At 42.1% G+C, this 25,851-nt stretch overlaps 1 protein-coding gene across 1 annotated transcript; it reads right to left on the bottom strand.

Annotated features, from left to right (window-relative positions):
• Nucleotides 1–593: 593 nt before the first annotated feature.
• tlcd2 (TLC domain containing 2) lies at nt 594–25,561 on the bottom strand. Its single transcript, XM_085796577.1, has 4 exons — nt 25,309–25,561; nt 24,750–24,832; nt 21,544–21,626; nt 594–997 (listed from the first exon to the last, which is right to left on the bottom strand). The coding sequence occupies exons 1-4, from the start codon at nt 25,485–25,487 to the stop codon at nt 617–619; spliced, it is 726 nt and encodes a 241-aa protein (XP_085652703.1). The 5' UTR covers nt 25,488–25,561; the 3' UTR covers nt 594–616.
• Nucleotides 25,562–25,851: the final 290 nt, after the last annotated feature.

Here is a 25,851-nt window from a genome sequence, read left to right on the forward strand (position 1 = left end):
TCTTGTATTGAAGCCCCGACATGAGAAATTGTTCTGCCGGTGATTTGCACTGACACAGGAAGAGCAGTGAACTGAGACACTGGGAGCTTCCGCTACAAACAAGCTTAAAATATAGACTTATTTAATTTTTTTCTGAACAATTTCACATTTCGGGGCTTCAATACAAGAGGGACATTACAGACGAGCAGCATGGAGGTATCTGGATGTTTTTTGGTGTGTCTTTTTGTTACGAAGACAGTTGGTATCCATTTGCAACCGTTATATGGACATGCACTGCTACGCCGAGACCCCCTGTAACTCAGAGAAGCCACGGAGGACTCTGAAACTTCTCCCAGCCCTTAGTCCACATGAGGGGGAGGAGATAATGAGTGAAATTTGAATTTTAGGTGAACTATCACTTTAAGGATGATTGGAGCACAGAAACACAAAAGCCAAAAACTGAGAGGCTAGTGTAGCTTTCAGTCTAACGGCTGTGTGATCGGTGTTTGGGATGAGGCCGACTGATGACAACGTATACCTGTGTACGACATGACAGCGTACAGGTAAAACGCGGCTGAATCTCAGCTCAGAGTGGTAACGTTCAGCAGTGAGTGAATGTGTTTCTGGATCGACTCCTCTACATCTCCTTCTCTTTCTTGTTCTCCCGGGTGCTGCTCTTCAAGAAGTCGCTCCTGAGCAGCCGGACGAAGAGGACGATGTTCATGGCGGTCATGATGGCCAGGCCCACGCTGCCCAGCGTGTAGGCCAGCAGCGGCACCTTGTCCCTGTTGAGCACCAGCCAGCGCGTCATCCAGGCCAGCGTGTTGATGCGGAACACCACGTACGTCCCCAGGTTGACCATGCTGTTGACCCGGTACGGCGTCCCGCTGGCGCCGTTGGCCATGCGCAGCAGCTGCCGGACGTGGAGGAAAACCGAGTTGATCTCCACCAGCAGCGCCACCACGGCGAAGCCCACGTAGCGGCAGGACAGCACGGACAGACCGAAGCAGGTGATCACCTGCAGGAGAGGACAGGGACACAAAGACAGGGAGGAGGACGTTTAACCAGAATGTTTTCAATAAGGCAGGGGTTCTCACCTAGTCTCACTCTGGGCTCCACATTCTCCCATGGTCATTAAGTCGCAACATAACACTGAAGTCGCGACCCACTTTTATAGAATTCAAAGAAGACAAGAATTTTTTTTAAAGCCTTTAAAAACTCATTTAGCTCTTTATTGAGCAAAGTGCATTTCAGAGCACATGAATGAAACTGAGGAGTTACCATGACAACTGCATGTACGGAAGTGAATAAAAAAATATCAAACTGCACAAAATAATGACTCACTGATGATGAGTGTTAATGATGAGTGTTAATCTATGTGTGAAAGTTGTACTGTACTGTTTTTATCTGTGCTGTTGTTTTTTTAGATGAAATGTCAAGAGTGTGATCTGCTGCAACTCAATTTCCCTACGGGGACAAATAAACTACTACTACTACTACTAAAATGGAGACCAACAAAACGATATATTTGACTTCTAATGCATCTCTGCATTCAGAGCATGTTCACTAAAGTGAATAAATATCAAATTGCACAAAATAAAGACCCACAAAACAAAACAAGATTCACTGCATTCAGGCCACATTAATAAGAAACTGATATCTTTGCATTCAGAGCAAATAATAAGAAAGTGAGGAGGAGCATTACAACTGCATGTGTTCCCGTGTCTCGTGTGCCTTTCAAAATAAGTTATTTTTCAAAATAAAAGACATGTCCAACATCAGATGTGCATTAAATATTATTTACTTTTTAGACCAGCTGTCTGCGACCCATCCAGAACGGGTCTAGACCCACTTTTGGGTCCCGACCCACCAGTTGAGAACCACTGCAATACATGATGTTCTTCATGCTGGGCTATTGATGATTCACATAAAAATAGTCCAGACAACAAATGAATAAGTAATGACATGTTTATGACTGCAAAAGATCTCACTGCTTCAAAATAAATGTGGTGATTTCTACCAGCAGCTGATTCTAATGGAAACTTTTGGCAGCAGTCTTACAGTCCAAGTTTTAAAGTCCAACTTGATTAAGGAAATGAGCTTTGTAGTAGATGTTGTAGTTGATTTTTACATCTGAACTAAGTGAATAAAAAATAAATGGATAAAATTCTAGCAGCATTCTTGTGTGTCGGCACAACAGATTCAAGATCCAAGATCCTCTTTGTTGTCGTTCTGCAGAAACATCAAAGATGCAGAGCAGAACAAAATTGCGAGCGTGTCTCTGTAAAAACACAGAGAATACAAATACTCTGTATTTTAGTATTTATATAAATACTAAAATACGAAGAGCTCAAAAAATAGAAGGATTCAAATATATAAACATACCTATCTATTTCTATATCTCTATCTCTCTGTATTCAATAAAGGACAAAAAGATAGTTACTGCACAATATTTTACAGACAAGGAATAAAGCAAGGTGGAGGTTAAAGGGCATTTCCCACTCATAATCAATGTTTACCTCAGATATCAGGTCACCTAGGATCAGTTCATTTCATACCATCCGTCCTCCCGACTGCAGCGTGTGGACGTTTATATTCGTTTTTGTTCCAGAATCTATCGTTTTTTCAGTGTTCATTAATGGGTTAATGGGATCCAGACAACAAAACAGTAGAGGGACTATGAAGCGTTTGTTCTCTGACATGGAAAGGAACAATGCAGAAGCTGCGGCGGTACGTCTAAATTTTGATTTAATTGACGTTACTTGCGACCACAGAACAAATTTAAAATTAGTCTCCGGAGCCCATTAATGAACATTGAAAAAACGATAGATTCTTGAACAAAAACGAATATAAACGTCCACACGCTGCAGTCGGGAGGATGGATGGTATGAAATGAACTGATCATAGGTGACCTGATATCTGAGGTAAACATTGATTATGACTGGAAATGCCCTTTAATGTACAGATGAAGCTGGTTTGAGGTCTGTCTGAGTGATCTGAAGGAGATACTGACACCACAAACTGTTACATGTGCCACAGCAGCACAGACAGTGACTGAAGGTCGTCTTGGGAGCAGGTGAGTTATGTGATGTTTCATGTCTGAACGCTTCCTTTAACCTCCGACACGATTTGATTTGGTGTCAATGTGAAAGGACGGAGCTGCCATAAAACATTTCTGCCGAGCAACGCTTATGAAAGGCTGTGATGTAACAGACAGAGACGGTCCACAAGGTGGCAGCAACATCATTATGAAACAAAAACTAAACAAAACAAAACCTGTCCTGAGAAATAAAAACTAATAGAGACAACTCAGCGGACACGGTGACACACAGGACAGATGCTGCTCAGCTCCGACAGCAGCTGTGTTGCAGGTGTAAACTAGTCTGGATGAGGGAAATGTGTTTCCACGGCGACGAGCTGTTCAGCCAGCTCTCCCTACTAGGAAACCCGCGCCCATTCACAAACAGCTTCATTCACACTCTGAGCACACTCGCAGCGTAGCCGGACGCCAGGCTGCACTGGGACATGTCGTACTTCAGCTCAGCAGCCGTGTTTACGTACGGAGAGCGGACGGAGGGGGACGGAGGGGGGGGCGGATGGGGCGGATGGGGGGGGTGGAAGAAGATGAGTAGGCAGGCGGTCCTGTTAGTGCAGGTCAGCGTGGTGCCACAGAGCGACCTCCTCTATACCAGGGGTTCCCAACCTTTTCCTTAAGGGACCCATATTTTTACCAATGTAAAATAAAATAAGGAACATCATAACTTCTTTTACATTAAATACTTTATTATATTTCAGTAATTTAATTGCAACCAGGAGAACCTGTGTGTGATTACAACATATTTCTTCAGAACTTGTACTTTTAAAAACATAATTGTGTTTTTAAAAGTACAAGTTCTGAAGAATATGTTGTAATTTTACACAGATTTTTTTCTCATTGTTCCATGCTGTTTTCCAAATTCATTGTGCCTGATATTGCCCTGCTGTATATTATGTATTTAATGTTTTAAAACTGTTGATATTCAATCATCTATTGATATAGGCCTATCATTTATTTGTTTATCTATTTAAATACATGAATAAATGTTTAACGTGGCCCTTGAATTTAGTTGATTTTGTCACATATATGAATTAAATGCTTAGCCTACTCATTTATTTAACATTTTAATTACATTAAATTTATTAAACCCCTTAAAATCAAGAGGGCTTTGCGACCCCCCTGGATCTTTGGCGCCCCCCAGGTTGGGAACCACTGCTCTATACCGTCAGTCATGGCTCAGCTGTGTGTGTGTGTGTGTGTGTGTGTGTGTTCCCTATAAGTCACAGGATGCCTCTGTAACAGTCAGTCAGGCCATACATTATGTTACGGCAGGTTAGAGGGACGGGGCATGTGAGGAGAGTCAGCAGTGGACTGTCTCTAACCGGAGGATCCACTGGGACATCGGTGTCTTCGGCTCAAATGAGCTCTTCACTGATTGGCTCTCGACAGCTGTGAGTCATAACAGCTTCCTGCTTCACAACAATCCACATGAAACTTGTTCAACGACAACATCATTCCCAAGATATCCTGTCATACACTTACATGGCTGAAAAGGGGGGCACTTTTTTTACCTGTAATTATGGGAGGTTTGCTCTTGCTTTTAACTCTATGTTTAATTTTTTTTTTTTTTAATTGTTTGTTTTCATGCTGTTCTTTTTAAATGTTTTGTCTTCATGTAAAGCACATTGAGTTGCCTTGGTATGAAATGTGCTATATAAATAAAGATGCCTTGCCTTGCTACAAGTCACTAGAGAAATCTCTCCTTATTGAAATATCTCAATATTGATTTAGATGTAATGGACTAAAGATGGAAATGAGCTTTCTGCTAAATCTGGTACACGCATCTTTACATTCCTTTGTTTAATGTCTGTGTAAACCAGGGTTTTTCAACCTTGGGGTCAGGACCCCACGTGGGGTCGCCTGAAATCTCTAGTAATTGAAACCGAACGTCAAAAATCTAAGACGGTTTTGCTCTCCCAGTGTAATTGAAAAAAACCCAAACTGATAAAATATTTTTTTAAACAAATTTTGATTCTTTTTACACCACACACAATCTTAAACAACTGTATACTATATTTTCTCTTTCTCGAATATAAATCGAGTTCAAATAAAATGCAGCATTAAAAATATCTGAGCTGGTGCATCTTGGTTGACGGTGGAGTCGCCAGGAATTTGTGATGTCAAAACGGGGTCATGAGCAAAAAAAGTTGGGAACCACTGGAGTACACTGTCCATGAACTTAATAAAATAAATAAATAAATAAATAAATAAATAAAGGTGTAACTGTAAGTGCAGCTGTACAGTAGCCACGGTGATTTCAGGTGTGTCTGACTGGCAGACACACCTCAGACCTCAGACCTCAGGTAATCACAGCACAGACAGAATCAAACACTTCCTCCGCTGTCGTCAGGTCGTAATGACAGTGATGACCGGCGGCGTGGGCGAGCTACGACGATGACGGCAGTGAAAGCACCGCACTTACACAGTACACACACACACACACACACACACACACACACACACACACACACACATATACTGCTTCATGAGTCAGTGTGTTGGGATGGAAAACAGTGAAGTGAACAGCGCAGGGCTTTACAGCACAGTGAGATCACACCGCGCTGTCGGCCCGTCGCTCTCTGGTGAAATTCTTTTGCACGTAAGAACAGGTGCCAAGTGAGTGTCGGTAAGTTGTCAGGGTCACTTGGTTACACAAGGTGTGTGTGTGTCATAACACCCTGTCATCAGAGCTGCTGAGGCAAGCAGCAAACACACACACACACACACACACACACACACATAACACTTTAAGTAAAGTGTCAAAGTCATTCTTTTTATCGGTAGTAAGCGATGTTATTTAATTCTTATTCTAACACAGATTTTACAGTTTCAATTGAATGCTCAATGTGATCATAAGCATGACCTCCTTCACAACTTTATTAACATGTGTGTGTGTGTGTGTGTAGATCACCTAAAAGCATAAAGGGCAATCTCCTGTCTTTGTTTTGGGGTTAGTCTGAATAAAGGTGAGATCAAAAATCCTTTATTTGGGACAAAAACAGAAGCATGTCATGCTGAAGCAGTGCGCTCTGTTGTCGTGTTGAGACAGTTTTGATGCAGCAGAGACACAACAACTCCCAGAGACACACACAGATTCTTAACATCTGGCCCCAAAAACACACAAATACACAACTTTTTACCAGTGTGTAATACTAAATGTCCATGCGGGTAACGCACAATGCCGACTGGAGATGTGCAATTACTAAAACACACACTGGATATGACCCATGACCAACATATACATACACATACACACATACGCTCTGTTTTCCTTTAGGAACCACAATATCTAAAGTGAAAACAACTTGTAAGGGTGTGTGTGTGTGTGTGTGTGTGTGTGTGTGTGTGTGTGTGTGTGTGTGTGTGTGTGTGTGTGTGTGTGTGTGTTGTAAATACCCACATGCACACAGCCTTGAGCTTCAGTCTGATCAGCTAGTGGTCTTAAACCTGGCTGATCTGAAGTCTGATCTAATCTGGATAAAAGGCAGCAGACTGGGGAAGGTACGGGGACGTTCAAAACAATCCGTTACTTAACCCGCAGATAAAATGATGAAAAAATGAAAACTAATTCAGGTGCAAAGTCTGTGACCTGAGAGAGAGAGCGCTGAGAGCCAAATGGGGTCGAGAAGAGCAAAAACTGTGAAGTGACAGGGAGCCAATCACAAATAAAACACGTTAGAAAATATTTTATTTGGATTTAATTGAGAAACAAATTTTCACAAAAATGTTAAACCTGATTTTAAAACATGTCTAACACAGGAGGGTGGGTCCAGAAGGACTGCACTGCGCTTTATTTGATTTCATTAAATTGTAAAGAGAATGAAATCACATCAAGCCTCAATTACATTTGGACACTGTGACAAACTTCCTGAGGTTTCTTCATGTGAAAACGTGACCTTCTTTTCTCCCGCTCCCCTTCCCCCTTCACGTGTGTTATGTAGTTTTTATGGCGGTGAGGTGACATCTCTTTTACTGGTGTCTGACTCTGTACATGTCGGATCGGCCAATGACAGTCGTCCGTTATCTAACCTTGGAGCAAACACTGTTAGCAGAGCAGCTCAGGGAGACGCGACTCGTACAATAAAGACACTGTACGTCACGTAAACACATCCGAGTCCTGCTTTTCAACGTTTGCAGAGGCAAAAGGTGAAGCGATGAGCTATAGATGAAATGCAATGGAAACGTTGAGACCTTCCATAGGTCACTGTGCCAGGTCAAAAGTCCTTGAGTCAAAGTTCAGTCTTATATATATCTGGCCTGAAGACAAGGCCATGATGCCTCCCTTAGCGTTTGGCGACCCAGACACTGCTGAACTCTGCTGATAACTGGAGCCATGTGGGACAACACTCAACCTTGTGTTGAGAGAGAGAGAAACTATTGTTACTTTCACATCACCTAGGAAGTAGGGAATAGGGATGCACTATAACTGTTTTTATTTTTCCACCGATAACTTCGATGCAGATACAAATAACCGATAACATTTTTAATAGTAAATATGCACACCTGAGGTTAAGAAAGGCTAAGATGTCGTGAGTAAAGATGAATTCAGCATCACAGCTTTGCATCTGATGTGAAAATAATTTACCTGCCATCACTACTGTAATCACAACACAAACAAGAACAGTTACGACTCTTAAAAAATCAACATTTATTATTGTTTCAAATCAACTTAGGGGGCAAACAGACTGAAAATGAGCTAAATCAACGTGATGCTGGCTAATTATAATAGGCTCTGGTAAAAATGTCATGATCCAACTTGATCTGTTTTTGGCAGATAGGTTCTGGCCAACTTTGGGCTGATAATTAACTGAACCGATAGTTATGGTCGGTGCATCCCTACCAGGAAGACATTTCCGTTGCTGCCCCCACCCTCTGGACCTCACTCCCCAAACTCATCAAATCCCTTCCAAAAACCCACCGTTTTAAACTTTTAATGTGTATTAAATGTCTCATTTCTGTTCTTCTATCTTCGAGTATCATCTATTTCATTTCATTCTATTTCTTTTTGATATTGCACATTGTTCTGTATTATAATTTTGCTTATGTAAGCATCTTTGAGCACTTGTAAAAGCGCAATATAAATAAATTGTAGTATGAAAAAAGTGTAAATCTTCATCTTGAGTTCATGGTCAGTGGGCCGACCGGTTGCTGACACTCTCTTCTCTTCTCTATCGCACATGCAACACAAAAGATGAGGTTTGAAGGCCAGTCTCGTCAGATAAGAACTGAGGCGACGTCACGTCACGCACACGTTGTTGTGTCATGATTCCTCCGTTCTCCTCGGCCAAGCTCAATAAACTCCTGCGCATTTCTTCTCTGAACCTCCACCACACATTTTCTCCCCAACACAAAACACAAAACACAAAACACAGAACACAGAACAGCCTCTATGCGTTCGTCCTCCCACTCAAGAGAGGTGACGATGACCACAGATCTGACCATGCCGGGTCATCATGAGCCCATGCAGCTCTGCAGCCAACCAGATAACAGCTGGCCGGACCTCATCCTGGACGTGGACAGGGCCTCAGCTGCAGGGGAAACACAGTAATCCCCCCCCCTCCCTCCCTCCCTCCCCCCTCCCTCCCTCCCTCCCCAAGCAGACCCTGGATCTATCAGTGATTAGAATGATTTAGCATTAGCTGGATTTGCCTGGTTAAGCTCTGTTGAAGCCTGACTTTTACATTCAGCAGCCCAATGTGTCCAACTTCCTCTGCTGGTACAGAGACAGGGACAGGGACAGAGAGAGGGACAGGGACAGGGACAGGGACAGGGACAGGGACCTCCCCCTCATGTGGACTAAGGGCTGGGAGAAGTTTCAGAGTCCTCCGTGGCTTCTCTGAGTTACAGGGGGTCTCGGCGTAGCAGTGCATGTCCATATAACGGTTGCAAATGGATACCAACTGTCTTTGTAACAAAAAGACACACCAAAAAACATCCAAATACCTCCATGCTGCTCATCCACTACAAAACAAGCTTCAAATATAGACTTATTTAATTTTTTTTGGGACAATTTCGCATTTCGGGGCTTCAATACAAGACGGACATTTACATACGAGCAGCATGGAGGTATTTGGATGGTTTTTGGTGTGTCTTTTGGTTACGAAGACAGTTGGTATCCTTTTGCAACCGTCATATGGACATGCACTGCTACGCCGAGACCCCCTGTAACTCAGAGAAGCCACGGAGGACTCTGAAACTTCTCCCAGCCCTTAGTCGACAACATGAGGGTGAGTAGATAATGAGTGAAATTTCAATTTTGGGTGAACTATCCCTTTAAAAACCTAAAAAAGTGAAACCACCCTCTCAAGTGGAAATCTTAAAAACGCTCAACAAAAATAACATACGTCACCGTATGCGTGCAGATTTCCCCCAAAAAAACGCGGAATAAAAAGTGAGAATGCAACGCCACTTTTGTGTTTTCTGTTCAGATCCTTTCTGTGTAAATGAATTTTAAATCTCAACTTTGGGATTAAAATATAACAACCATCTCAACTTGCATCATTATGGAACATGGTTGTGTATTTTATGGGTACTGAGGGGGGGTAGGAGTGTTGTTTAACCTTTGGACTGGTCTTATATACATTAACCTACTGTTATAGCCGCCTGTGTAAAATCCAAGCAAAGGGCTGAAAAACAAGGTGATGTGGGTGTTTGTTTGCTGCATTTTCTCCCCGTGGGCTCAATTAAATGTTCCCAACACCCTGGTTAGGGACCTTCACGTCCCACTTTCGGGGGGGTGGGGGTTTGCAAAAATGGCAAGCATGCATGCACAGCAAACGCTAGCATGAACCATGTGAAACCTGATGAAGAAAAGACCCTGTGGAATCTGTTTTCCTGGTGTTTAGCATCACAGGAAACAATCACAGTGACCTGGGGTCAACCGTTGGGCAAAGTTCACTTGATAAAAGCTCGTGTCAGGAAGACGACAGGGACTGAAATGTTTTCACTTATAAACTGAGCCGCAGCGTTGCAGTCAGTTTGGTAAGTTGACACAGGGACAGATAAAGAAAGATAACACCTGAAAAGGCAAACTGGCAGCAGAGTGTGTCGAGGTAAACCACTTTTTATAACCTTTTTCTATCTTTAGCCTTTTATTTCAGGTATGTTTGCTGTTACATTCTGGTCTGAGTATTCTGGGAATATTTTATGAAAGTCCACACCCTGTTCTCGGTCTCTCTCTCCACCCTGGGCTGCACAGCGCCAGGTGTTGGTTCCTTGATGTTTTTACTTGTATGCAACGCTCTTACACATCCATGACCTTTTTGGTCAAAGGTTATTAAGGATCTCCATGTCAAACCAGTTTTCCTGTCACTTAGTCAGTGAGAGGATCGATGCCAACGCTGGGTGTTTGTTACACCTGAGTGTTGAATGATAATGAACTTATGTGGGAAAAATACAACAAGTGGGTGGTGCTGCATGACACACACACACACAAATAGACACAAGCACACAAACCAAACCAAAGCATACCTGTTTGAGAAAGCACTACGTTCAATAATTCACACCAACGAGATATAGATGAAAGCACATCAACACCACGTTTTGTCTATGATGATTTTATGTATTAATTACTCTATCTTCAAAAAAAGAAAATCTTAAAATAAAGCATATTGGACAGTGTTGGCCTGTTCAAATGTCACAGCAAAGTCTCAATATAAAGGAAAAACACAACACACAGATATTATCGGCCCATTCCCAGACTGGTAATAATTCAAAACATGAACCAACTGAGTTCAACTTTAAATCCATAGACATGTGGACGGTGCCCAAAGATGCTGTGGGCAAAACCCATTATCTTCACTATTGCCAAGCAGCTTTCTAGCTGATGTCAGTCACACAGAACATAGGCAGGTTTGAGGAAGAAAAAAGGGAGTTTTGACTGGTTTATTCATCAGGGCAGTGGCAATACACCAGGGGTGTAGTTTATCTTAAAAGAAAAAAACAGATGTGACACAAGTTAAATCTGGACACATCGTTTCAGATGAAAAATGTTAATAAACCGCAATATTAATATCGCAATAATATGGTTTTGAGACAAAAGCATTGTGATAACATCATGTCACAGGGCCTCTGGTGATTCCCTACAATACACCTTAGTATTCATTGATACACAGGTAGACATAAACCAGAAATGATGATTGGTACTCATTACGAGAGTACTGGTGACTGCACGTTTACACGACACTTGAAAAAAACAAATTATGTCCTTACTTGGCCTATAGCTGGAAAACCTAAGTGCATGTAAATGCGTTAGTCAAGACTAGGCTTCTCCTGATCTGACTAAACGCCCCGATACTGTGATTGGTCACTGATTTTATTCTGCATGACGGCACAAAGTGTAGCATAGGAACCGTCCTGAACCTGCTGGACCTGATGCATCAGCGCTGATTCAATGCATTTCACAACTAAAAACACACGTTACAACCAGCAAGAAAATGTGTGTTTTTTTTTTTTTTAAAAACGACCCAACCCGAGTGATTTCTACGTATATGAAGAGCTCATTGTCAAAACACGATAAACGCCAAAAAAAAAGAAAGAAAAAGAATTTGTCATGCCATTTTGCTTATGTCAAATCGCTATATTTCCCTGTTTAAAATGCACTGCAAGATGCAGTTCCCCTCCAAACTGCGACAAGCGCCAAACCTATTTTTTGCCTAAATGTGACATGTCCTCTCGATCAATCAGAATTCAGTGAGTGCTCTCCATGCAGTCCAACATGGCGGTGCTCTGAACCGAGGTTTGTTCTCAGTCATTCATTCAGTAGTTTCTGGTTTCTGGTTTCCGTCTCTAAAGCTGGGTTTCCACCGGATCAACAATTTTTTTTTTCTTTTCTTTTTTTTTACAGCAACATAGGGTTCACCCAGGACCATTAAAACATCCATAGTCCCTAGTTCTCTTCTGTTTTAATATGTCAAGAGACTTTATCGTGGACAGCTACTACATCATTACCGCTGCAGGATCGCTCTGCTGTGTCGTTAACTTGTCGACATCGCCTCTGATTTAGCTGTACACACTGACTGGTATCACAACACCAGAATTTTACCCAAAGTCCAGGTTGTTATGTGGATGAGTGTTTACATGATCTCCTTCCCACAAACTAAACTTCATAGACGCATGTGTGACCCTGATAAACAGAGGCTGGGTCTTAGCATTTCAATTTCCATGTAACTGTCATCGTATGTGACTTATTGATCGTTTATGCCTCAAAACACACTTTTACGATACACGATACACACACACACACACCCTGAAAACCCACTATACAACAGGTGATACAGGTCATTGAGGAAAAGGATGCGGTCTGGTCCATTTGATGGGGAGGAGACTGACAGAGATGTGAGCCATCTGGTCGTAGGCAGACCAGCGGTGGGTCGATAAGAAGGTGGGAGGGGCTAACTAGAGGCTCAACGTCTATAAGGGAATGATTTTCAGCTTGGAAACACGAGACAGTAATTATCATTCCCTCTCTCTCACACACACACACACACACACACACACACGTGCACTGCGGGATGGTGGTCATAACAATTATCATGCGACCTGCATTAACTCCCGTCAGCTGACAGCAGGCCGTTTCAGAGCCTCGGTCACACACACACATCAGAAATTCACCAGACGTCCAAACACAATTATTTAGGGTTAGCTTCCTGTGGGTATCTATTTGTTTGTGTGTGTGTGTGTGTGTGAGACTGAGACTGTTAATAGGTGTGTTTCAATGAATCACAATCACTTCATGCATTCATGTAGTGTGTGTGAAGGGAGGAGCTGTGGTTTGTGTTGCCTTGAGCACACGGTACTGTACAGACCTAACCACCACCTCACCTCTCACTGTGGCCAAAGATTTAAAAAAAAAGACGGTGGTGGCTTTTTCCACTGCATGTTCATGTCCATCAGGACCAGGAAGAAGCTGAAGACGTTCCGCGCTGCGATCTGACACTGCAGAATTTTACTTGTTTGCCTTAGACTGCCAGGAAAAGTGGGGAAAAAATGTAATGCTCAAAGGAACAGTCTTACATATTGGTGTAGTTGTAAAACAATTAGCCTGGCTCTGGGAGCGCCTGCACTCAGCCAAGAAAAAGTTCCTGCAATAATCCCATTGGAAAACCGCAGCACGTCATTTAAACTGTTCAGTTTTGGCGCGTATTCAACAAATAAGACACATAGATGTTTTTTAGTGAACTGAAGAGGTCCTTGAGGGCAGATGTAGCTTCTTTTAGACAACGCTCGACTGGCTGTTTACACCTCTTTACCATGATATGCAGAGGAAAACCACCAACCCACCACCTGCTGTATCCAGCCACAAGTCTTTCATTGTAATAGCCTATACCTTCTGTTGATTAAAAGCCCAATCACAGCCTTTATCATGGCAAAACCCTGACAATTACTGCACATATCTCAGGTTTAACTTGACACTTTCTACACATGTGAAGTGTGAGGTTGTTGCTCACATGCTTACACACCCACCCACGCTGCTCTTGGACACATGCGTGAGTAGCTACTCTGGTATTCTGGATGTGAGCCAAGTTTGGTCTGTGTTTGTTGATGCGTTGGTTCCAGGCAATGAGGTCCCTACTTTGCCGCACCTTGCTTTTCAGGTAGAGTCAACTCCACCTTGAGTGCTAAGCCTGATGATGGATGGAAACCTCCACAGACGGCATTCCTAGTTGATTCACCAGCTATGAACAAATGCCGCCTCCCTGTTAGCGCTCTGCTTTTCTACTTTCCAGCCTCTTTGGAAAGCGACGCACATGTTGAGTATGCACAACTAGTCTTTCCTGCTGACGACCTGTAGGCTGAAGACGGAATAATTAGAGGCCCATTCACACTAGCCTGCTCTGTTAAAGGTCCAGTGTGTAAGGTTTATCGGCAAAATCTGAATATACTTCCAATGAATATATCTGTATAAGTGTATAATCGCTATAAAATAAAATCTGTTTGGTTTTTGTAGCCTTATAATTCTTCTTTTATATATGCATATCCAGCTTTTTCCGAACATCAAAAATGTAAGCCGGTTTTGCTCTTCTGGTGGAATTGTATGTTTACGTTTCCATGGTTTCAGTAGTCGCAGTAAATGCATGGATTTTTTTTTTCCCCCAATGAAAATGTGTAAAACGCATGGATCATCACGCCAGCTTTTAACAATGGATACCACATAAACGGACATCCAGCCAGCGTTAATAGAAGTGCAAAACCGGCTTCCGATTTTGACGTTTGGAAACTCGTGGATAGCAAGGGTCTTGCTTAGAAAGTGTCGCCATCTTGCGCCGTCATCAGCCAACCAGAGAGCACGTTTCAAGAGTTTCACGTTCATAAATAAACAATAGAATTATTTAATAGATAAATAATAGAATCGGAATGATGTCCCTGTTTTCCCCTCATTTTACACACTGGACCTTTAAAGTTGAATACAACTTGTGTCCACGACTGGATTTTTACGTATTTTTGCTGCTGTATCACACGACTGAACTGTTTCTGATACAAAAAAAAAAAATCAACGGACAAGGAAAACAGCCAACGTGAAACCATGAGGGAAAACAACCCACACAAAAACACAACATTACATTAGCAGAGGCGTTCGCTGGTTTGTGTCCATGTGAGGGGGAGGTACAAGCTGCAGGGAGTCGGTGGAGGGGGGGGGGGGGGCACTTGGGGGCTACACAAGGATGCAGGAAGGAGGGGTGGTGGGGGGGGGGGGGGGTTGGTAACAAGGCCGTCTGTGTGATATATGGAGTGAAGAGAGGTTTTTTTTTTTGGGGGGGGGGGAGTGCACACATTTGCAGAAGCCCTTTCTGGAAGCATGAGGTTTGCTCCGTGTGTGTGTGTGTGTGTGTGTGTGTGTGTGTGTGTGTCTTGGGAGCTTGAGGTTCATGTGGAGACCAGATGTCTGTCCTCTCATCTGGATATACAAAAAAAAAAAAAATGGGGGGGGACCTCATGGGGTTCCCCGCCAAAAAGATGACACTACTGAGAAACACACACACACACACACACACACACACGTGGTCCCGCCAAAACAGACCTCAGTGGAACAACACGGGGGATTTTCCCTGCTCAGACGGTCGACACAGGAGATGTTAAAGAGTAAAAGGTTTGTTCCATGAGGCTGTGTATCACCGTCGTATGGGGTCAGAGAGAGGGGGGGGGGGGGGGGGCGAGCCCACAGATCTGTGGCATAGCTACAGTAGCAGAAACACAAACATACCGTACATACCATATCAGCTGCTGCTATGAAATAACAAAAGGCCTGGGCTGTTTTATACATGGAGACAACACAAGTCTATTGTACAAACCGCACAATAAAACGCCAGTTTATGTTCACACTCGGGTCGGCTGAGCTTTAAAAAGGAGGCTGGCCGAACAGCAACAAACTCTGAACCAATCGCAGCCCGGCTGAGTTACACATCTTGCCAGTCTTTGTTTTTGTTTGTGCTGCTTGAGGCTCCTTCAACAGCCAGTGGAAGGAAGGAGCTAAAAGAGAAAGAGAGAAAAAAACACAGAGCTGAGGGTGCAGAGATCTGTGGCAGACGCTGCATCTCAGTGACATGAGGCGTCACACCAGTCACAACACGATCAACGACCAAATCCTGTCGGCTCCCGCTTCCTAAAAGAGCCATAGCCTATTGGCCACGTGAGACCGCCTCACACTCCCTCCACAAATATCTGTTTTCATGCCTGGTAAACGGAGACAGATTCCATTCATATCTGAGGTAGGTGCAAGATGAACGTTGGAGAGGAAAACTTGACTTGAGATTTAACTGGAAAAGGTGGCAAAACTGAGCCAGTGAATAAAGTAGCAAATAGGATTTACAGTTTATAAGGACATTTATATTGTTTTTAGTGACAAGATGAAATCTGCCATTAAACTGGAGCCCTCATATTAAGCCTTCCTGTATGTCATCCATGAGCAGAGGGAGCTGGGCGGAGATGAATGTCATCCAGGTGGAGCAGGTTTGAACAAATCTGTGCAAAGGACTACGAAAAGATTCCCCAAAATCAAAAATCCAAGTACCTAAAGATGATACATATGAGACATGAAAGTCACAGCTTCAAACCCCCTGAAAATGTAGGAGGAAATGTGACAGATTACATATGTATGTATTAGTTGGAATTTGTAACAGGCCATTATGGTGATTTTTGCGATTTTGGAAAATAAAAGTGAAAAAAAAAGTATTATTTTCCCTCGGTGTTACAAAATCCTGTCATTCATCATTTCAGTGTGTGAAAGAGCAAGTTCTGCATTTAGGTGCACTTACACACTAATACACTGATTGGAGAATATTTTTGTTTAATTAAAATGTAATAATAAATCTCCATATATAAGAAGCAGAGTGGGTGAGAACATCCAAGGTGTGTCCTTCTTTATATTTGAAGTGGACAACTGGACAGAGCAGAGCCGATGTGCTTGGAAACAACGCGGTGATTAACCTGCGCTGCCCTGATCTGCTTTAGAGGCTCGCTGGCCTCGGCCCTGCTCTGCAAGGATAATTGAATTCTGCCTAATGAGAGAGGGATGAAAACATTTAGGGAAGGGAAACCACAAACATGTTACAAAACTAAAATGCCTGTCAGTGGGAAGAGAGAGCAGAAGAAGGGCAAAACTGATCCACTTGGTGCTTCCACTGTTTATTCTCAAAAGAGAACATTAGACATACGGTTACTCACATGCTACGATTCTTCACTGAAAAAAAAAAAGAAAAAGAGAAGTGCCCTTTTACTACTGCTTGGCATCCTTCTGCTCTGGCTCATATTCTGAATAAAAAGCTCACTATTTCCAAGAGTCACAGGCAAACTAAGCTGAGAAAGACTCAACATGGGGATTTTAATTCACTGTACTCGTCTACATTACATTAAACAGACATGCAGTCTACTGATTTTTTTTTCCTTTTACTAAAATCCTGCAGGTTATACATTTTAGACACTATACTATACAGTACATACATACATTATTCAATCTCCTAGGAAGAGGCTTTCCCCTTTCTGGCATAATTATCTGGACTTCCTGTTTTCCAAAGGAAGCACAAGGTTACAGCTGTGACAGGATCTCATCATGAGTGAGTGACGATGACAAGGCCCACACGTGTCTCCTAAGTAAGAAGCTGAGTTCTCTACTTGAGAAGGAGGAAAAAAAAAAAAAAACTTTCCATGGAACGTCTGACTTTAGTATTTCTCCTGGACTGCAACAACGCAGATCAACAAAACTTGTGTTACACCGCATGTTGTTCCACTATATGCGGTGTAACAGGGTTACCTACCCTCATGGTAGATTTGCAGAAATGAAGACTGAAGAAAACAAACAACTAAAACACAACAGCTATGTATATGTGCATTTAGGCTGACAAACACTAAGGAGGAAGTAGGAGCAAAACAGAGCACAAGAGCAGAGGAGAAAATGGGATGAGACGAAAAAGTTTGATAGAATCAACAGGACCGACGAGTGACAGAGATATCTAATTTCTTCCTTTTTTATTTTTTAAGTTTATTTTTTGGGCTTTTTCGACTTTAAAGGGATAGTTCAACATTTTGGCAAACAGGCCCATTGCCATAATCCCTATAGTCACAGCAGTAGGTTCGTTAATTTAATTGTCAGTGCAAGCTATTTTTAGAACGGCGGAGCAGAGCTGTGAGCTACTCATGGGATTTCTTCTTGTTTCCCGCATCAAACTCATCAAATACACAATCCAACAACTCCAAAATGCTCTGGTGGACAAGTTGTGACCTGCACATTCACCACGCTATGAGATAATAACACAACGTTAAGGCACAGAGTTGTTTTAGAGGGAAATTCATAAACCGCTGATGCACGTTCCCGTCAGGGACAGTTTTTCGAGAAGCAGTCCCTGCATTTCCCTCTAAAACAACTCTGTCTTGTAACGTTGTGTTATTATCTCATAGCGTGGTGAATGTGCAGCTCACAACTTGTCCATGAGAATCAAATAGTCCACAATCATGATTTTTCTGTGTAGTTTTACGGCGGCTTACGAGTGAAAGATAAAAAACGGTTTATGTTGTCAATTGTTGACACAGCTTCCTAAGTTTCCCACCCCAGACACACACCCTACACATACGCAAGTACCTTGCTGTCTTTGTCACTTATAAATACAAGGTATTTATGGTAGGCATGGTGACAAGGTGTGCAGCATGTGGAGTATATACTGGTTATAGTTATGTTTGCTGGGGTTAACACACATCAACATAAAGATGTCCTGTGATTCAGTCTGAATAAATCAATGTACGTTTGTCTCTACACCTCCACTCCACCTTTTATATGGCATATGTTCATTTACCTAAGAAATGGTCAATTCTACATGGTAAAAGGTATGTGGAGCATGGAAGAAAGGTGAATCAATGTGGTTGCCAATATCAGGAGGTGAATCTCCCTCTGCTGACTGTATGAGCAGCTGCTGCAGCCTGATTCACCCACTGGAGAAACTCCTGAGACTACAGATGACCAGTGTGCTTGTTTTGGCAAATCAAGCCTTGATGTAGAGATCTTGCTTCATGCTTCATTCACCTCAAACAAAATACCCTCATTTATGATGCAGGCAAAATGGCAAAGGAGAACGAATGAGGATGTTTCCTTTTTTTCTTTCATTTTTTTAGAAACATACAAGGAAATCAAGAATGAAGGTAAGGTCTTGATGACGGTACAATGGGGGAACGGAATGAGTAAAGAGAAAGAGAGTTGGCTTGTGGAGAGGCACAAAGAGCCGTGTGATTGAGAAAGAAATCTTCATCCCTCCCACACTCTGGTGACAATCTGATGCCAGCTGCTCTGACCAAAGCACCCATTCACTGGGCTTCCAGGAAGTGGAGGAGGGAAAAAAAACAAGACTTTCTGAAAAAGGGGGATACGGGTGGTGAACTGTTAGGATTTTTTGCCACCAGTGAACATACAGGTGTTACTGAAGCTGGTTCCCACAGATAACCCCCACCGAGCGTTTTCACCTCTAGGAGTAACTGACTCAGGTACTGTATGTCTTAAACTTTGTTAAGGAACAGAAGATGGAGGAAGTCACGGTCAGATACGGTCATCACAACACAAACCTGGCTGAACTTCGAGGCGACCTCACACATACTGTAGTGAGGACACTGATTTTTGACCACATAGAAAACCCCTAAATTTGTCAATGTTTCATTCGAAAAATGACGCTAAAAGTTAAAAAACCATAGTTTGTTATGTTTGAAAAACAACAACAACTTACGAGGCAACGAGGAAACAAAACAAGACCCATAATCTCTGCTTCTCTGTACTGATAACATTTTGTGTTTCCCCGTCAGGTCTGTATTATATATGATGTTCCAGCCAAAAATTATAGAACTGGAAATGAGCATAATAGGTCTGCTCCAAGTAGTGATTCAATAAAAATACAAAGATTAACTACATCTTTACTTTGGATTTATTAAAATGATACACTTTGGGAAACTCTTCTGTAGCAAGATGACCACTGTGCTTGATGGAAAACGTGACTCTCCAACAAAGGAAAAGTCACAATTCTATAACAACTTATGTTGATGTAAAAATATCTATCTATCTATCTATCTATCTATCTATCTATCTATCTATCTATCTATCTATCTATCTATCTATTCTGCAGCATATAAAACAATCCACTATCAACACCCAAAGTTTTATAAATCAATAACTGCTACTGTATATAGTACAAGTCCAGAGGCCTGTACTGCGAAGCCAGGCTTTGTGTTCATGCTCCAGCTCAACAAAACCTCAATCCCTGGTCAGAGTTAACGCGTTACTACAACGGTGGTTAATCAACTTGGTTTGTTAAGTCCGACTCTCAGCTTTGTGCTCTGTGCTCGTTCACATCAAAGGAAGCGTTTTGCATCTTATGATTCTACTTCCGCAAAAAACAGAGCAACCACAGCCACTGATTTCAGCCAAGAGGAGCAGGTTGTTTTGATGGAGAGATTATGAGCGACCGCGATCGCAGCCTGAAGCAACACTGATGCTGCAAATATGAGGAGGCTTTTAATTTCTGACAGCTGAACACTGCACTACTTTTAAATATGAAGCTTTATCCATTTAAACTAAATAAACTAGAGCAACAACTGTCTATTGTTTTCATATATTTTACTGATCGCAATTATAGAATGTGTGAGTGTGTTTTATTGAAAGCGGTGTGGCTGTGTGGTATGACAACCTACAGTGGGTTTCTTAGCTGCTGTACAAGCAAATCTCATATTGTCTCTGTACAAAGACAACAAAGACCTTTTTAACTGTGAAAATAGTGTAGACCTATTCAACACTGCCGTATAACAGACAAAACACTGAAATAGTTTATTCTTGGCCACTTAACAGTGAAATTATTAACTTTACAGATTATCCATCTGATTATATGTCCTGCTGCGAGCACACAACTTTTTTCAGTGGTCTCCAACTGTAGGTTATATAAGAGTAAAATATATACAGCCTAATATAATGACCTCCTGGCGCTCGGCTCAACAGGTGAGTAGCGTATCGCTCAGCTGAACATCTGTAGGCGGATCAACGCGATCTCTCCCGCCGTACAAATGCTCCGTTCTCATACTTCCAAAGTAAAGGTGACGCCAGCTGTAAATGAGTTAAATAGTGAAACAGCGGCGCTTTTATAGCCGATTTTATGATGAAACTCTGAACATAACCTGCTCGGGCTAAGCATAAGATACCATGGTGATCTAGCCTGGTTAAAAGAGAGCCACCTTCGTGATACAGAGAAGCCTGGCTTTAGACTCAACATAGCTCGCTAACCCACTAAACTCGCTTCGCAGTACACTCCTCAGGCCTTGGGAGGTGAGTAATAGTATATACACAATAACAAGAGCAAGAGCTTAGCAACACAAAGCAATACAAAACATCAGCATCATCAAAAGGTCACACAGCCAGAAGCAGAGGGAGAAAATATGAATTCACAACGTGCAGGTCTATATTGCATCTTCATTCATCTTTTAAAGCAGCAGCACGGAAAGTGTCAAGTGATCTGACCTGTTCCTGTCATCAGAGCCGCCTGTCGAAGCTAAACATAACCATATCATGGAGATAACTGCGTCTGATGGGAATCTACTAGAAAGTGTTGTGTGGTAAAGTGGATAGTAGAAAAACCGAGGGAGTCGGGTGGAGTTCATCCTTCTCAAGGCATGAAATAAGGTTAAATGCTTGGTGGGGGGTGGAGGGGGCTGTCACACTGGAATGATTGTGTCTTTGTTCCTCCCTCACTTGTTCTTTGTATCTAGACAAGAAAGACGGGTATTTTGTCTTCCCCATGTCCGTGCTTGTGACAGGTGTGCTTGTGTGGGGTTGTGCTGCTCGGTTTCTCTGAGGTTGATTGGTGCACCTACCTACCTACATGATTATTTACACAGATGTAAAGATTCCCCAATCTCCTGTCGGTGATGATCAAGGTGAAGCATCTTTAGCCCAAAATATAAGAGCTTTTTTTTTCTCAAACCGTGACCGTGACGCTTTAAAGGCTTACCACGATGTGATGAAAGAGGAGCTCCCAGGACTGACTCAGCTTCTGGTTCAACACCATGTCGAAGAAGTCGTAGATGAAGTAACCTGTGGGGACAGTAACGCATCAGTCATTCATCACCCAACCGCAACACAACAGATTCTTCTGGCAAAAGCAACCTCAAGTTTATCAACTGTGTCAGTTTCCTTGCTTCCATGACGACAGCAATGGCAACCAAGATGCGTCTCGGAAGAGGGGGCTATTCATATCCACCCTCCCCCTACCCTTCCCCGCCACCGGCTGTATCCATGGTGACAGCTTTAGAGAATGCTGGAAAAATAATGAAGTGTTGAGGATGGCGGATGGAGGGGCGCAGCGTGGCTCAGTCCTTTGGTGAGGCAGAAATTAACCCCCATTATGTTGGAAATCTGATACCAGAACCCTTCTGTCGATGCGACCACATGTTGGGGTCGGTCTCACCATGGACAACTGTACTTACCACTGACCCAAATAAATATTACATGATTGCTATTAAGCATTTGATTGGTTTATTTTCATACTGTAGTATTCATAATAGCCCATTTTGTTTCAGGAGCACTGATGATGGACGTGTTGACAGTCCTACCCAATGCAGTCTTTTCAACAATGGCTTTTTATCCCGAGAGGTTTTGGGTCCAATTTTGCCACAAACAGCCAAAAGGGGCTCATAACAATCTGTCATCTAGACCAAGTGCTTTTAATAGTAGCTTTTAACAGTAGAGAGTAATGTATTACTAATCAATACTGTCTGTACTGTCTGTAAAACACAGATGTAAAAATGAAGAATGAATAAAATGACAAAGAAAAACAGTTCCACCATCAATCAGAATGTCTCCATCATACAACTCATTCAAGCACAATTTTTCTTTAGAGTATATACGAGCATGATGCAATCGTGGATGTGTTATTGTCTTTCAATTGTGTATTTAATAATGTGTATTATAGAATGTGTTACCTTTTTTTATAGCCTATGTGTTTTTTTATTTATTGTTGCTGTCTTTTTTAAAGGATGCCCTTTAACATCAGGCAGAGGGACTACCGATGAAAGTTAGCCTTTTAGCTAACTCGGGTACATTGTTTTACTAATGTACACTGTCCCTTTTCAAATAAACTAATAAATAAATGTTTTAAAAAAAGATCTTGCTTTATAAAACATTAACAAAAATCTTTTCTTTCTTCATGATGATGTCAATGTGAAGCCTTGGCTCAGGACAGGTGATAAACAAATCAAACACGGCTTGACTTTCCACCGGCTATTATCCAAAACCTGTGTAAGTCAATGCTAGAAAAACAGGTATCAAGTGAAGTATCTTCTTGAGTGAGACTCAGTGGCATGTTTACGTGGAGAGGGAATTCCTTTCTCAAACCAGTTAGTCAAACAACCGGATTTGATGACTCCGGTGGAATAACCTGAAGTAACCCGCTTCAGCCTGAGAAACCAGATAGATGAGACACCTGGCTTAGTCTGATACCAACCTTGTACGGTAAGTTACGTCATCATGGATGTTTTGTTTTTTGTGGTTTTGTCAAAACTTGACCTGCGCAGCATCATCTGTTCTTTTCCTCGATGATTTATCAACAAAATATGGAGATGAATCAAAACATACCACAACTATAACAGGGTTTATACAGGAATCTTGAAGTTTTTAGACTTTTTCAAGACCATCTCAATATTTTTTAATACCTCACCACCACTTCAAGCTGTAACCATTTACATCAATGACACTTTTAACTCAACAGTTTTAGTTTGTGACAAAGACTGTAGACCACTATGATACAACAGAATTCAAAGTAGGCTGGGAGAATAAATCAAAGGCAAATTTTATCAATTTACAAACAATTTACGAACGCACCCACAATAGCCTAGTTTTCTATGTACCGGTTCATCTTTGTTTTTTAATAAAACTAATAAATTCACACACTTTCACAATGTTTTTTTAGGACTCTAGCTAATTCAGCTGATTCAGAAAAAATGCCTTCAAAATGTAAGACTTTATAAAGTCGTGAAAAGACTTTTCAATACTTTTCAAGGGTCTTCATTTTCCCCAAATTGATTTATCACCTTTTAATACTTTTCAAGACCCCGCGGATACCCTGTATACAGTAAGCATGACCTTTTTTCTGTATTGGAGGCAACTTCTTTATGCCACTTTATGGGTAAAACACCATGAGTATAGAGAGAACTAACTGTTCTTCAAACTGGTTATTGGTCACAACACAAGTGTTGTCTGGAAACTTCACCCAGGAAGTGAACAATCACTGCCGGTCTGCCACAGCGAGGTTTGCAGCGTGGTCTCCCAGCAAGGCCTGAATGCAGAAATGCAGCGTACACAAAGCTTCTCTCAAAACTTTCTGAGGGCCTCGGAAGGAAGAAATCATGCCACATTCCTGGTGGGAGGGCTTCTGAGACGCACCAGGCTGCATTTGCATAGATGACACCCCTCTCCATTAACGCTGGCATCGGACATGGGCCGCTTGCATACATCAACTGAATTTTTTTTACGCAGTTACTGTCTTAGTGATGTCACATGGCCACACAGGGTTACGCCTGGTGCCTGGGACCGATCATAGAGCCCCCCATTGATCTTGACAAACTAACTCTATTCCTTGCTTTGCCAGCTTCCAGAGCAGGACTCCCTCAAAAGAATGTCAAACATCCCGGGAATCCTTGGGGAGCTCTTGCTGCATGGCACACATCCAATAAAATTTGCGGATTTAAGAGCTCACACGTGCCTCTAGATGCTCCTGAATACTTAAAGGATAAATTGGATAAATTTTACAGGTGAGTGGCAACATGCGATCTAAGGTTTACGTAAGATATCATAAGGAAATCAAGCAAAATCTAATTCATGCTGCACCGGAATTCAGACTGTATTTACATTATGAGTTCCAGGTAGAAAACAGTGAATTTCAGTGAGGGCAAAATGAATTCACACTCAAACACTGCCCTATATTTAGTTGTAGAAGTGTACACAGGTAAATACTAACTATTTCAGTGATGTTACAGGAAGGAGCGACATGTAAGCTGCTAATTCATTGGGTTTTTGACTGTGGACCGTCCCTGGTCCATTCTAACAGATAAAAATGCTTCACATGTTGGCTTCAGGTTCACATTCTCAGCAAACCTATTCTGATGCAGATACAATTTATGATTCAGCAGCGAAACACTGAAAAAGTCATAGGCTACTCACCAATTGAAAAGGACACCAAGGCATGAGAAAACACAGAGTGAGTTTCTATCAAGTCTTCAGCCATCTGTGGGTGAAGGAAAAAGCTGAAAAGACAAACAAGCAAGTTTAGATGAAGTAAGGCAGAGAAACAAACAAACAAAAACTTTATCGTTGTAAAGGTCTCTGTTACAGTATGACAAAGTGGAACTAAAGTCATAAAATGAGGTCTGAAAATCGAAATTTTAATACAACCGTGGGAAACGTCAATATCCATCCACTATGCTTGCAAACAAAACATGTTTGAATCTTTCATTTTTCCATCAGAACCTTGGCTTCATTTAGAAACAGAGAATAATACTGGTGTTGAAGCAAGCCAAGGAAATTTGACAGAGAGGGGCAGGTATTATAAGTTATTTTTTCATCCTGCTCCTTTTCATTCATGGTGAAAATGTGTACACAATGTATAGGCCTATGTGCAACTATGTGAGAACCATGAATGAAATAAATCAAAAATGAAATGAAATGAAAGAAAATCTCAACAAAACTTTTTATTTATTTTTTTAAACTGGTTTTAACTCACCAAAGCACAGCCCATATCGCTGTGATAAAACTGTGCACGACGGATGTGGAGATATTTTTCCATTTCCACGCATTCCTGCAGGCAGACTCGGGCATGGGGAGTTTGGTGACCCCAGCGTTGACAAGTCTGAAAAACCCAACGGAGCTCCCCGTCGTTAAAAGCACCGAACTCAGCTCCATCGCTGCTGCTGTGTTCAAGTCTCGGGACGTGAAGACTTCTCTCAGGCCACTCGGACACTTTTAGGTATTATTATTCCCGGTGTGAGCGATGAACAGTACGACCGCGGCCCAGACAGACAGACAGACAGACAGACAGACAGACGGACGGGGATGTGGGCTTCTTGTTTTGCGACGACCGACCGAGACAATCACGTCAACAGACCGCCGGTGTATCCCCAATCATGAACGGTGTGCAGGAGCGCGTGAAATGCAGAAAAAAAAAAAAAAAAAACAATGTTGCTTTTCACGGCTGTAGTCCTCCAGAGAGAAAAGTTAGAGTTATTTACCTCAAACTTTTTAATTCTTATAATTAAATGTATGTTTT

The sequence above is a fragment of the Trachurus japonicus genome, chromosome 13 (assembly GCF_045865225.1).
Source record: "Trachurus japonicus isolate A0001 chromosome 13, Traja_1.0".
Taxonomy (NCBI): Eukaryota; Metazoa; Chordata; class Actinopteri; order Carangiformes; family Carangidae; genus Trachurus; species Trachurus japonicus.